General features: G+C 44.7%; 1 protein-coding gene across 1 annotated transcript in view; it reads right to left on the minus strand.

The window, feature by feature from the left end:
• LOC147435308 (tRNA ligase 1-like) overlaps positions 1-14,736 on the minus strand; it is a 238,268-nt gene that overhangs the window by 200,704 nt on the left and 22,828 nt on the right. The window contains exons 3-4 of the mRNA XM_086488390.1: positions 5,982-6,064; positions 5,768-5,867 (exon numbers count right to left, since the gene is read on the minus strand). Coding sequence (XP_086344516.1) covers positions 5,768-5,867; positions 5,982-6,064 — 183 coding nt within the window. The remainder of the gene's footprint in view (positions 1-5,767; positions 5,868-5,981; positions 6,065-14,736) is intronic.

A 14,736-nucleotide genomic window follows, 5' to 3' on the forward strand; every position in this document is an offset into this window, starting at 1 on the left:
CGCTGGCCATTCAAGCAATTAGGGCCCATTTTCGACAATGGCGCCATGGTTTTGACCCAACTTTTGATGTCCTTGTCAAGAAAGCAGATTTTCCCACCTCGGTCTATTTCCCCGGCCTGAGAAGAGAATTCCTCCCATTGTTATCTAGAATTGGTTCCAAGATTGTCGAGACCGTGCACGGCAGTTTAAGTGCTGCCAAGGCAACAGGTATACCTACAATACGTGTTTTGGTTCAGGACACCCACTCTCTCCCAAAGGTAGTCCTACTGCCTAGGGTGAGTGGTGGATGGTTCTGTCAAAGCATGCAATATTCGGGACTCCCGAACCAATGCTTCATATGCACGCAGATGGGCCATCTTGCGAAGGCCTGTCCTCGTAGAAGAACCCGACCCACGCCACAGACTCAACCTACCAAGGCTAGCCAGGCACAACAGACAGATATTCAAGGTGCACCAGGTCGCTCCTCTTCCGAGACTAATACCCAATCAACCGATGGCTCGCAGCAAGTCCACGATCGTCACCGCCAAGAACAGGATCGCCACATAGACACCCCCCCCCCCCCTAGTGGCCGACCTACAGGGCCAGCCGCATTGGGTTCCTACAAGGAACCGATTTGATCCTCTATAGCACGTCATCCCTGAGGAGACGACTCCTACCTTAGCCTCACCATTGCTAGCTCCGCCTTCTCCCTCGCCGGTCATCTCCACCACCCCGCCTCCTCCTCCACCCTCTCCTCCCGCCCATTCCATCTCCCCCTCTAGACCTGCAGCCTCGTCTCTTGACCCATTTCATACCCCACCATCAACTCAAGGGGCAAGACACTCCTCTGCAGCTCGGAGATCTCCTTGCAGTGCTTTTGCCACGAGCCGACTAGCCCGGGAGGGACAGCCCTACCTGACGATGCCACTTTTGGTGCAAGCTTCCCCTTTTGAGTCAATCCCTTGATCACCGACCAGTTTTGACATTCATTGGTGATGGGAATTTTTCAACTACGACTTTATGCGCTTCCTTAGCGGCCCATCTCCTGACCTTGAAGCAACTTGCTTTAGAGTACACGTTCTTTTCCTGGCAGCCAGAGGTGCAGATTGTCACTAACTGCTGACTTGTCAAGCCATTAAAGAACGGAGCCAACCTGCACATCCCGACTGAGGAGCCTAAACCCTAAGAAGCAGCAGCAGCAGCAGAAGAAGAAGCAGAAGAAGTTCCCATCAACTTATTGGGGCCCGTCCGATGGGGCCCAAGTGACCTAAAGATAAAGCAAGATCCACTCATTCACACACATAGAGAAGAAATCGCGAGGAGCATGATGATGTGAGAGCTGTACGGACAGCCCGCAAAACGCGTTGACATGCTGACGTGGCAAATGTACGGATTTTCGCAAAACGAGCTGGCAGCTTTTGGACCAATTGCTTTTGAGTTTGAAGTTTTTCATGTAATTGCTTTTCATAGGCCAAGGGCCTTTAAATTTGTGCCATGGGCTCATTCTCTGGCACGCTTCCGGGTAAAGGTGCAGAGCGTAGAATACCGGCTTGTACTGAGTTGAAGCAATATAAAGAAATACCGAAAGGGGCGCCAAGGTTTGGGACAGTGCTCTCTTGGGGTGGAATTCCGCCACTCCGAGTCTTGTGTGTCATGCATCTCTTTCAGTTCAGTTGTTATTTGAAGTACTTAAAGTTGTCCAATCTGTTCTTTTTCGTTGGCAAGTGGTGCCCGTCCCCGTGATAGTGGTATCAAAGCTTCAGACGTGTGCTTTTCTAAAAGCATACCGGTCCTACCAAAGAGGAGACAGAGCAAGATGGCACTTCCAAGTTATCGAACTTATTAGCCACTCCCACCCTTACTACATTACGCATCGGGCGTGCTCCCATCTTCATCGCTCTATCTTACAAGGCATAACATAAGGATTCAAGATCACTTGCACGAGAAGGATCAAATTATTTATTTTTTCAAGCCACCGTTTTTCTCAGAGGCTGTGCCATGAAGTGGTGGATGTCTATAGCTACCAAGCCGCACACTCCCAAGGACTTGGCAAGCTTTCAAGAAAGAAAAAAAAAAATTGCCCGAAGTTACATGTTTCTTCAGAGTGTAGAAATGCTTGCCATCAAAACCCTAGCAGATTACAACTTGAAATTTCTCGACATCTCTCAGCAGGTGTCTCTTCTCGAGCTGATAACCTTGGAGGTCCAATGAGATTGCTATATCTTGGGCTACCATCACCACCACAGGAACATTGCTTGTCGAGGCCTATTTGGACTATTCAAGAGCTTATGGAATGTGCTGCGGTCGGCTACAATCTGAAGAAAGGAAACCTAACCCTAATTTTTGGTGCAGGTTTCAGGATGAAAAGCCAGTCGTCTTTTCGAGCTCGATTTATGTCAAGATAGGTTTGAACTTTGTTTGAGAATCTGTTTGGTGATCCTATTTTGAATTTGCTTAAAATGGATGGTATCTGTTTTGAGCCCGTCTTGGTGCCGATTTGAATTGTTGACTCTGATTTCAATATTGGTTTCAATGATTGGTAATTTACTCCCGAGTCATTAGCACGAGTTCGATACTTGGCTTGTCAGGTTGGTTTGATTCTGTCAATAGCTCCTCTCCTCCTATACATCGGGAGGAAACTGGTCCATTGGAGTTTGACACGGCTTTCACTTGCAGGTAGGGCTGTAGTGGCCAGCCAGGTGCTTTTGGCTAATATGCGGTACATCACGTCTTGCTGGATTTTCACGAGTTCTTGCATCAGCCACTTGGAAAGATTGATCAGGAACTTTTTGTGGTCAAGGCAGGACACACAGTCCACTCAGGCCAAAGTTTCTTCGCAGGTCATTACTTTACCTTGCTCTCAGGGAGGGTTGGGAATTATCGACCCAGCACGGCAGAGTAGAGCTCTCCTTGAGAAGCTCATTGTCAGAGGTCTCCTTGCAAGGAAGGAGCCCTGGAAGGAGCTGTTGCTTGAACTTGCTTCGCTAAATTCCTGCCTAGGCCCCACATACAGGCAGCCAATGAAGCCCTTCCATTCACTGGATTTTCACAGAGATGCACAGAGTGGGCCTGAGCAAGAGATGGGAGGACCATTTTGCTTTGAGCTTACTTCGATCTTGGGAGCAGTTGTGAAGTGGCCTTGAGCAGCACCAGCCCACATGCATTGGGGGGCGCTTGAGACAGCCACTTACATGGAACCCTTTGGTCAGCACACAACGAAGTCGCATGGTTGGTAGCCGACCTCATGTCTCTTGGGATCCCATGGAAGAGGGTCCAGCCCGCCGCACTTTTGGGGACTGGCTGCAATTTACAGCACTTCCTTAGAAAGTTCAAAGCCTTCAGCTGCGAGACATGAAGGGGGTGTAGGGCATGTGTCAGGATATTGTAGAGGCGTTGTTGAAAGTAGCACTCGGCCACCTCTGTTGCCTCAATAGTGACTCTGTGGAGGCAGCCTTCTCTCAAAACATCAAAGAACATGCAAAACCCTGCGTATGAGCAAGCCCGGACTGCTATGAGTACCTCTAATCGAGTGAAAGTCCCCATCCAGCAGGGAGCCTCCAGCTCAAGAGGACTATTGCTATAGGATCCAAGTTGTGGGCATTACTGGGAAGGCTTGTGTGATAGACCCAGACCCATCAGCTCGAGTCAGGACACTGGTGGTTATGGGCTTGGGAGAGCCACCCTGGTGCGAGTGCAGTGGGACCTGGGGGAGTGGTTTTGGCAGGATCCTTTTACTCGAGCTGATCACCCGGAGCTCCCTTTTTTCAGTACACAGCATGGCTGGGATGTCACATACTGACAGCATGGAAAGACGCTTGTCCTGCTGCAGCGGACCATTGGCAGGAGAAGGGTCTCACGACTGCGTACTTGGCAGATTGTTGGGGGCACCTATAGGACAGCAGACAGGCAAGGTGAGTCACTATGTTCCAATGGCTGGTTCCCGATTAAGCTACAGCAGTTGGGAGTTGGCTGGTGCACAGTAGTCACTCTACGATATGTACCGCTTGTGGCCACACACTTGAGACACGGTGCAACTATCTGTGGGACTGCCCCATGTCACGGCATGTTTGGCTTCAGATTCTTCCAACAATGCCTACACTTTCGTTGACAGCTAGCCAGTATACTTGGGTGCTACAGTTTGGTCCACCCTCACGGGCCCGGCGCTTCGTTTCAAGATGGCTTCAGTCAGCAAGATGATTGATTCAGGAGGGCCGGCCTAGACTCCAACCCGCAACAGAGCTTGTACCTTAGGAGTGGAGCAGAGATAGAGAGTGTTGTTGAGAGCTCATCTGCAGCCTGACACTTTGGTTCATCTAGAGAGCCCGATATTTCTGCATTCTCGAGGCTCGATCCATCCCACCGGCTGAGATTGTACGTGACACCTGGCTGTAGCTGATCCATACACTCGGGACAGTTTGAGAGGCTTTAGGGCACCTTCGACCACATGTGGGAGCGCTGCGAAGCCTTCTTGCGACTTTGGCGACCAGGGCCCTCCATCATAGCTCATGGGGCCCCTAGATGGCAGTACCACCCATCATTGTGGTTATTTCTGCCTCCCATATCTTAATTTAGCCATCATTGTACATATCTTGTTTTTGATTGGGAGAGTAACTTTTTTATATAGCCCTCTCTAGTAGGGGCAGTTTGTAGCAGATTGGGCAGGTTTTTTAACTAATGAAGGAACTTTTTCTCGAAAAAAATCAAAAAAGTAAAAACATACTTGCAATAACTTTTTGACTGGAGATTAATACAGCAAGCAAATAAAATTCTTTGTCATATTCTTATGCAGAACAAACCCCTGAAAGTATACAAATTAAATGATTGGAGCTTTTCTCTGGACAATCCCCCATTTTTCAATACAACATACCCAGCTTCAAACTCTTCAATAGCAAGGACAAAAATGCAACATATTGACTGTTATTTTCACTACTTCAGCAACCAGGATTTAAGACAATGGCATCATCTTGATTCCTCAACCCAATGTCGAGCCAGAAAGAAGAAAAGCTATAAACAACTAACTTTTAAAATAAATAAGTACACACTATCTTTAAAATTCAAATAAAACAAAACATGACATCATGCAAGCTTCACTTCACTAGTCCACTGTGAAATTCAATTTGTGGAAATTTTATCGACTTTATCAATACATATCTTTAGGCAAGAGTGGCAACATCTTACTCACATCAACAACCAAGAGTAGTTGCAGCTCAACTGTAGCACTGCATAACTTGGTGAAAAGTTGCAACATCCTACCGAAATCAATGAGCCAGAATAGCTACCGCTTAACATATTGCCCCAAACCGAAACAAAGAAACAAACTGAGTATTTGTCACATTTCAAAGATGAAGCACAACCTCAGCCATGAAAGAGGCTAGCAAGCGCAAAAGATGAGAAAATGCCGAATTAAATTCGCAAGGCATACAGTATTCAATACTGCATTAACCTAAAAGTCAAAGGGATGAGCTCCTCCCACTTTCCTTAGAAAGCTCCTCATTCTTTTGATCATTGAAAAGAAATTCAAAGACAAATATAGCAAAGATACACTTAATGTGTTGCACAGCAGCTCAAACTCTTTTTGAATGTGTAACCTGCATCAAGACACAAAACAAACAAAAACAAATGGCAGAATCCTTGATTTCTACATTGAATGCTCAATACAAACTAAACAAGCAATAAAGTCTGTAAGATAGCATGTGCAAACCTTACGCCCAAAATAACTTTCAAAAACATTTTCGTACAAGATACCAAACCTGATAGACGAAAAACAAGTAATTTATTTGAAGCACACCTCTAGGTGGTTATTGAACTCTTTTTGTTTTTGCGAAGCTTGGGCACCCCAAGCTTCTTGGAAAGTACTAGCTAATACAAACACACCCACAGCAGTGTACCTGCATTCAAACCAGAACCAAAAACCTTGCAATCAAAGATACATTTCTGGCACTACAAGTTGGAAGCCTCTACCTGAGAAACATTACATTTTCAACAGCTGAACATTCACTCACAGATTTCCATAACTGTTTTTCGCAAAAGCCCCACCATGATCACCACTGTACATAAACAGGGACCCAGAATGCTTCAAACTCACCTGTCAAACCAAAATTATTAACCTCCATATAGCAGCCATAGGCAACAACCAAAATACACAGGACAATCTTTTTAAACTTTTTCTCTCGACACTTTGATACATAAGCAGCAACTAACACATGAAAAGACATTATCTTTCACCTTCGAGTCCACTTTATGCCCTAAAAACGTTACAAAATTATCATGAGGATGAGAGAGACGAGTACAGTAGCACACAACGCACAATCAAGCGACACCTAAAAACTAAATTTCATGAATCGATAATGAGCTCCATAGATTTATTTCATTTTTATTTATTTTTTTGCTTTCTGTCCATATCGTGTCACGTCCATAATTGGCTTTGTGTTCCAGGTAGACAGACTTCCAGCCCTAGTAAGTCCAGGCAATTCCATGGAGGGCATTTTACTCCAGCACCTCCGTAACACTTTTCATGGGACCTACATGTCCAGAGTCCGGACAGATCCATTGGTTACTTACCAACCATGCATAACCCCTTTGCGTTTGGAAGTATTGACCACAGTCATGTGTTGTTACACATTTGTGAGTGTCCTTCCTGTCATCATGTAGATTAGAATGTGTCGAGCTCGGTCTCGGATCTCAACCTGACCAGGTCAGGACAACATGAGATGTGCAAATAATGTGCACTAGAAACCATCATACTTTTGCGAATGACAATTAAGCTTGAATGATCATGCAGTAACTACGGCTATCTAGAATGTTAAGGAAGTACCAAAGGAACCAACAGGCCATTGCTGAAGAGTGAAAAAGCGAAGCCAGCGTTTTTAGAGGAGTAGACGATGTCAATTGCATTTTGAACACCCCATTTTTGTAGATACACATATAGACACAACTTTCTACGCGAGTTCTACTAATATACAAATAGCACCTCAGCACTACACATATACGGGTGTCACGTGCACATCTAACCCTATGTGTACGTGGACATCTAACCCTATGTGTACGTGCACATCTAACCCTATGTGTACGTGGACAAGCTACTTCATGACATGGGTTCGGTTCGGTTCGGTTCAGTTAGCCTAGAATAGCAAGTGTTTTGGCACTTTTGTGAGTCTGTTCGTAGACCGTGCATGTCCAGGCACTTAGAGTAGATGCATATCCTCTATTTGCACACAACATGACCATCAGATTTCAGTTAGAACCCATCAGGAGCATTTTTACAGTGCATAGACCTATTTTCCCTATTTTAGCCAATTTTCACTTGTTATTTTTAACTGACTTTTGTTGAGAACTAGGTAGGGCAATTTGAGTCAGGCACTATATAAGAAAAGCTAGCGCTAGCAAATCCAGGTAGAAGAGGCAGCACGAACTGTGTGTTCAACAGGCGCCTTCTCAACAAGACTCCCCCCCAACAGCAAACCTAGCGTTTTTGCCCACAGCAGAAGCCTAGCGTTTTTCATTAACAGCAGGCCCTTGTGTTTTTGCATGGCAGATCAACCTCGGCAGTAGCAGACCGCAACAGGACACCTAGTGTTTTTGCATTTGCACAACATTCAGCCGTAGCGTTTTTGCATCAGCATGACAGCCTAGTGTTTTGCAGATTCTCCGCGACAAGACCACAAGTTGCACCAACGTTTTCAGTTTTCAGCAGTCAGACACCGCGGTGGAAGTCCCGAAACTCACAAATCTCACCTTTCCGCAACAGATCCTCGCCGCACGGTCAGATCCACCAAGTTGCATATTCAGCCCGGAAAACGCAGATTTCAGCATCTGCGTTTTCAGCGCGTCGTCGTCGCATCGTCGACATCACCGTCGTCACCGACATAGAGTCAGAATTCAGCAGATAAAGATTTGCAGATTTCAATCATTAGCGTTTTCAGATTTCAGCCCGTCTCGTCGTCCTCCTCATCGTCGTCGACATCGTCGGCAAGTCCATTGCATTGTAGAGATTTGTGCAATCAATAGTAGACCGCTCTCAACATAGAGAGTGGGGCCTTCGGAGGAGGGTTTGACAACATTCTAGTGCCGTATTCTTCTCTCTCTATCTCTCAGTCTCGACACCTTCATTCACAGTGTTTACCACTTTGTTTGTGATCATTTACACTCTCTCACTAAAGGAACGGAAGGCTCTTCCTTCCGTAAGTAAAAGGAACCTTGAGCACAATTCGGAGCACTCATCTTGAGCGAAGTTCAACTTTCACTTCCGCTGCACCTTAGAACGGACACATAAACTAACCAGCTAGCTGGCCCTCCTTGAGCAACTTGTCATGCGTCTACAAGTGCTTGCTAAAGCATCATGAGCCCAAAAAAAGATATCCAACTCTTATTTCATCACATACCCCATGAACAGAGACAAAGAAGAACAAAGTTCCCCTCTAAACACAGATCAGGCCCTGAACTAGGTGGCCCAGCCAGTACTTTATCTTTACTAATGTCCAATAATGCATAGTACATTTGTTCCACAAGCTGAGACCTCTCACAAGCTAGTTACAAGTGGGGTGCTAGCCTCAAGAGCGTGCACGCACATGCACACACACGTGCGTGTGTATATACATGCACACACACATACATGTGTCCTGTTCTAAAAACAACTTGGACAGTTAAGCAACTTGTTTCACACAACAAGCATTTGCAATAAATGGCAGCCATGTCAGGCTACTGCAATACAGTTGTCACACCATCATTGCGTCCTCACGACTTGCCATATCAGCAGTCCAACTGTCTACACAGGTCGCCACATCACGAGTCCTTAGACGCCACTCATCACTTTGTCACAAAAACTAACCTTCTATCTTGAAAGTTGCTTTGTGAGTGAAGGTTCTTTGAGTAACACACAGAGAAGGAGACTTAACACCGGATCAGATCCCAAACCCCCCTCCAAGGGCCCCCCATCTCTATCGCTAGATAGATATTTGTTTTAGATTGCACAAATGTTGATAATGGTCTTAGATGCTGAGATGCTGATGGGATCTTGCTAATGATGCTTCAATCTGCGACGATACGGCGAGGTTATGGCTGAAAACTGAAAACGTTGGTGCTAATGGGGTGTTGTAGGCTGATCTATGGCTGTTCAAGCTAGCAAAATGCCAAGGGGATGGTGCTCTGCTCTGATGGTGCTGTATGCCCATGGGAATATTGACTTATGATGCCCTAAAAGTGACCCCTCAAGCCTCTTTTATAGGGAGCAAAGGCTGGGTCAGGCAAGTATCTGGAAACCCCACGACTTGGTATAAAAAAAGGCTAATATGTCACTTTCTTATAAATTGACTTATAAATAGGAGGTGCTTCACATGTTGAATCTACCTAGGCCAAGTACTAGTACTAGAGAATGGAAACACTCCCCAGGCCTCCACCTAGCAAGCATTGGAGGTGCTCATGTGCAATCAAAGCGTATGCAATTACGCTAAAGTGTCTGGACATGCGCATTCTACGTACAGGCTCACAAGGGTGCTAGAATATTTCCTAGGCAGTTCTAAACCCTAGGTATTAGCTTGTCCACATGCACATAGGGTTAGATGTGCACGTGACATAGAAGAAAAACCGAAAACTTCAAAGGCGGCAAAAGAAAGAGCGAAGAAGGGAAAAACAAAGTTTATGGGGACACATGAGGACACAAGGATGAGAGTACAGAATTCTGCAGCACATGACGCTAAATATAAGATTAGGAAGCCCTAATTTTCTTGACAACAGCATCAAGACCACCTTCATTTGCACACATTTGGTGGCTCTCTTAGAAATCAAGCCTAAATTTATGGGACTATAGATGGATGCAATGTTAGTGGCACCGGGCATGTAATCGCATCCTAACTCTTGTCATAGGCAAGCTTAGGTTGCATTGTCAGGGTTACTTAGGACATGAGGACTTCAACATGTTTCCATTGATAGGGTATGATGTACTTCTAGAAATGCCTTAGCATCGTCAAAACAGCGACGCGATAGATTATGGGGCACAGAAATTCAATTTAAGAATAGTAAGGGTCGAGAAGTGGTCATTGATGTAAAACTCAAAGGCAAGTCAATCCCCCTTGTATCGGCTTCGCGCCTCGTCCATATGAAATCAAGTCTTTCCCTTTACTAAATCTTTCTCGATAATGAAGGAAGTGGAAAAGGATTCCAGTTTATCAAAGTTAGAGTCAAGCGGAAAACTTTCCCTCAAGCTCATGCCCATTGTTTCTCAGAAGATTTGCCTGGCAAGTTACCTTCCGAAAGACCGAAGGATCACATGATCCTTGGCAATACTCCTCCAAACAGACCCACTTACAGAGTGAGACAAGCCCAACAAAGCAAAATTATGAGCCATGTTCAGGACCGTTTGGAAAAGGGATTGATCGAGCACAGTCCCTCACCTTTTTGTTCTCCAATATTACTTGTCTAGAAGAAAGATGGATCTTGGAGGATGTGTATCAACTAGAGGGCTCTCAATAAGATTATTATCAAGAGCAAGTTTTCAATATCCACGATCGATAACATACTTAATAAATTACAAGGTTCTACTTGTTTTAGTAGAATCGTCCTTAAAAATGGCTATCATCAGATCAAGATCGCTCTTGGAGATGTATACAAGACCATGTTCAAGGCATCTTTCCGATTGCACGAATAAATGGTGATGTTTGTCACGCGAATGCTCCTAAAATGTTCAACACGATGATGGTCTCGGATCTTTAGAGAGCATAGATAGTTTGTGGGCACAATTTTGGACGATAACATTGTTTTCTCCAAATCCAAAGAAGAACATCGAGAGCATTTGTTACAAGTATTCAAAGCCTTACAAGTACATAGATTGTTTATCAACGGGAAGAAAAGTGAGTTTTTTTACCGGGGATACACTTTCTAGGACATATTGTTTCATTCGAGGGTGTTAGCATGGATCCGGCTAAACTGATGGCTATTCGAGATTGGCCTCTATTGAGGGAATGTACATGATGCAAGAAGCTTTTTGGGATTATGCTCTGACTAAGGTAATTCATTCAACAAATTACAAAGATTGCTTCTCTATTGCACACCCTAACTCCAAAAGGGGTACCATTCTTTTGGGGACCTTCACAAATTGCAACTTTTCAGAGACTTAAGCAAAAGTCGACTATTAGGCCACTATTGAAGTTACCAAACTTACAAAATTTGTTGAGGTTTACTGTGATGCTTGTGGAAGCAGTTTGGGAGTGGTCTTAATGTATGTCATAGCTTATGAGAGTCAGATGTTGTCAAAGCCAAAGAGGGTTGCACGATTTACAAAAAGGAGCTCTTCGCAGTTACTCATGCATTGACTTAGTGGAGGCATTACTTACTTGGTGCTGATTTTATGGTTTACACAAATCATCAGAGTTTGAGATATTTCTTGTCCCATAACAAACACATGAGATGGGCGAGCATTCTACCGCAATTTCATTTTCAATTACGTACTTGAAAGAAAAAAAAAAAGTAGTAGCAGATGCGCTGTCTTGCAAACCACAAATAAATCACTGCTACATCAATGCATCATTAAAATTTTGATGCAATGTGGAAGCAGTGTTCTACAGATTCGAACTTTGGCGGCACTTAAGTGTGCCAAGAGATATTTCTATTGGTCGTAGCTCAAAAAGGATGGTGATGACTTTGTGCATACTTGTTTAGTATGTCAGAAAGTTACCGATTCTAGATCAACCATGAGAGAGTATAACGATGGACTTCATTTTTTATCTACTCAAGACTCAATGTGGGTATGATGATATTAGGAAGATTTTGGATAAGATTCAGCAAACAAACTCATTTAGTACCACTAAAGAAGACAATGAAGGATGATCATTTGGCAAAGCTATTTGTCTCGCACATCTATCGGTTCATGAAATGTCTAAGTCTATCGTGTTAGATAGAGATCCCCCAATTTACCAATTTGTTTTGGAGAGCAGTGTGTGAGAATGCGGGCACTATGCTCGAATTATCTTCTCCATTTCATCCACTGATGGACAGCCACAAATCGCCAACTCAGTGGGGCTTTAGACTTGTTGAAGTGCTATATCCATGAAAACAAGTCTTAAGAACAGAAGTATTTACCATTGGTGGAGTTTGCTTATAATAACATTGTTCACACTTCGACGGGAAAGGCACCATTTGACATTGTCGAGGGTGATAAAAAGGTTCCACCACTTTTGTGCACCAAGGACAAGATATTCCAAGCATATCGTTTTGTGCAGGATCCGGGCGTTGCTTGTGCTAAGGTTAAGGAGGCTTCACACAAGTCTCAACAGCCGCATAAGAAGCCAGCAAACAAGCATCAACAAGACTTGCCATTGAAGGAAGGTGATTGGGTACTTCTTAAATTTGCGAAGGCAAGTCTTAGAAAAGAACTTTCGGATACGTGGAAGATTCACGATGCTTCTGTCACAAAACGAGAGCGTACACGAGCACTTACAAATCTGAAAAATAAAATACTTTGCAAATGTGAGAGAAGGGAGAAGATCGACACAGTATTGGGGACCAGAAGATGGGCTGGTCCCCCCCCCGTCAAGAGTATTCTTTATTCAGGGAGAATTAATATACAAGCACGAGAACCCGAGGAAACCCCTCCGTTCTGTAATCTTAGACCCGAAGGTCGTTCTTTCCCATAAAAGGGCTTGGGCACAAGGCCGTTCTTTCCCGTAAGGGACTTAGGTGCGAAGCCGTACTTTCCCGTAAGGGACTTAGACGCAAAGGTCGTACTTCCCGTGAGGGACTTCCCGTGAGGAAGGATTCTTGCAAAACAACCACACAAAGCAATACTCACGATGTGTAAACGACAAATTATACCTGTTGCTCCTCGCTCGAGAAAGCGACTTCTGCACTCCATCAGCACACGAACTCTCGCGAAATCCGTCGCCGGCACTTGCTACCAGATTCTCCAATGCTTGCACTTCTGGATTGTTGCGATCCCCCCCCTCTAAAACTGAACGCTACCTGCCTCTTTTATAGGCCTTGGCACCCGGCGGGAATAGCGACCCCAAAAAGCAAGAACTAGCGCCCTAGAGAGAGGAGAGAGAGAGAATGCTGCTGCCGTGCAGCCCTGCGTAGCTTATTAGCGCTGAGTTTTTTTTTAACGTAGGCTTTTTTAGAAGAGCCTTGCTTTATTTTATTATAAGAGGGCCACTTTATAAAATAAAGTGTGAACTTGTTCAAACTTTAAAAACTCACTCAGTTAGTGAAAACAATGCTACACGAACACATTCCAGGCGTCCCCGGGTGCAGAACACGGCACAGATGCAATGCAAACACAGACTCCTCGCGGGAAAACATCTGCCCTCCCGCGAATGTTCCTGCTTTTCGTAAAAAGCTTCATTGAGCCCATCTTTATTCTTGTGCTTGCGTTCTTACGCGTATTTTCTTACTCAGTTCGGATTTCCTCCTTAGCCTACGGAATGCACCCGTCACCCATCATGTGACGCATCAGGGGCACTCGTAAACCGGCCCTTTCCACCGAACTTACGGAAACTCCTTCGCGATGTTTACCGTCACCCATCAAATGACACATCAGAGTTGTCCGTTCTTGATGACACTTCCTGTAGCTACAATCTTTTAACAGTTCTTAGTGTACACAATAAAATATCCTAGAAAAAGAGATTAATCATTAAAAATAATTAAGAAAATAGTCCAATTAGCAACATCCCTCTGGCTTCTAAACAGTTGACCTCAACTGTAGTGCTTGGACATATGCCTCCAGTATCTCGGGATAAGCTGCTAATTCCTCCTGCGTCATCCACTGAGCATCTAGATTCGAATAGTTCTTAAACTTAACCAAATACTTCCGTGTTATTTTTCCGGACTTGAGAGGCCGCTCCTGATGACTTACTATCTGCTCCGGTTGGAGTATTTCTTCTGTTTCCTCAACCTCAGGAGGTTCCTCAGCACCAGGCTGACTCGGAGGCGGTCCCACATACGGCCAGAGTAAACTGACATGGAAAGCATTATGGATCCTCCAATTAGGAGGTAGCTCTAATCGGAAGGTGACATCATTCACTTGCTCAGTGATCTTAAATGGCCCAGAATAACAGGTAGAAAGTTTTACCACCTTCCCCTTATGAGACGCTTGTTTCTTAAGTCTTGCCTTCTCAAACTTGAGTAAGACTAACTGTCCGACTGTTAAGTCTAGATTCCTCCTGTGCTTGTCTGTAGCTTTCTTATGCTTTTCCTGAGAGCGTAGAATAGCTCTCCTAACTTGCCCATAGGCTGTGTCCAAATCCCGGACAAATTCATCTGCTGCAAAGATCTTATCCTTAGTTAAAAGGATCGGTGGAAGCAAAGGCTTACCATAGAGAATCTCAAAAGGTGCTTTCCCCGTCGATGAGTGTATGGTATTGTTATACGCATACTCGACAAGAGGCAAATATTTCTCCCAGTCAGATTGCCGGTCTGACACATAAGCTTTTAACATATCCAATACTGTGGAATTGGCTATCTCACTTTGCCAGTCCGTTTGAGGATGGTAGGCAGATGAAAAATTCAACTTCGTACCAAGATTATCCATCAAGGCACGCCAAAAATTTCCTGTCATGCGAGGATCTCAATCACTCACAATAGACTTAGGCATTCCATGATGCTTAAACATCTGTGCCAGAAAGACCCTAGCCATATGATCTGCTTTGATCGTTTTCTTGACTGGTATAAAGTGTGCTTGCTTGCTAAACCTGTCCACAATGGTCCAGATCGCGTCATTTCCAGTCTGAGTTCTAGGGAGGTCCATGATGAAGTTCATGGCAATACTTTCCC

This window comes from Adiantum capillus-veneris, chromosome 18 (genome assembly GCF_014529385.1).
Source record: "Adiantum capillus-veneris isolate H3 chromosome 18, ASM1452938v2, whole genome shotgun sequence".
NCBI classification, from domain to species: Eukaryota; Viridiplantae; Streptophyta; class Polypodiopsida; order Polypodiales; family Pteridaceae; genus Adiantum; species Adiantum capillus-veneris.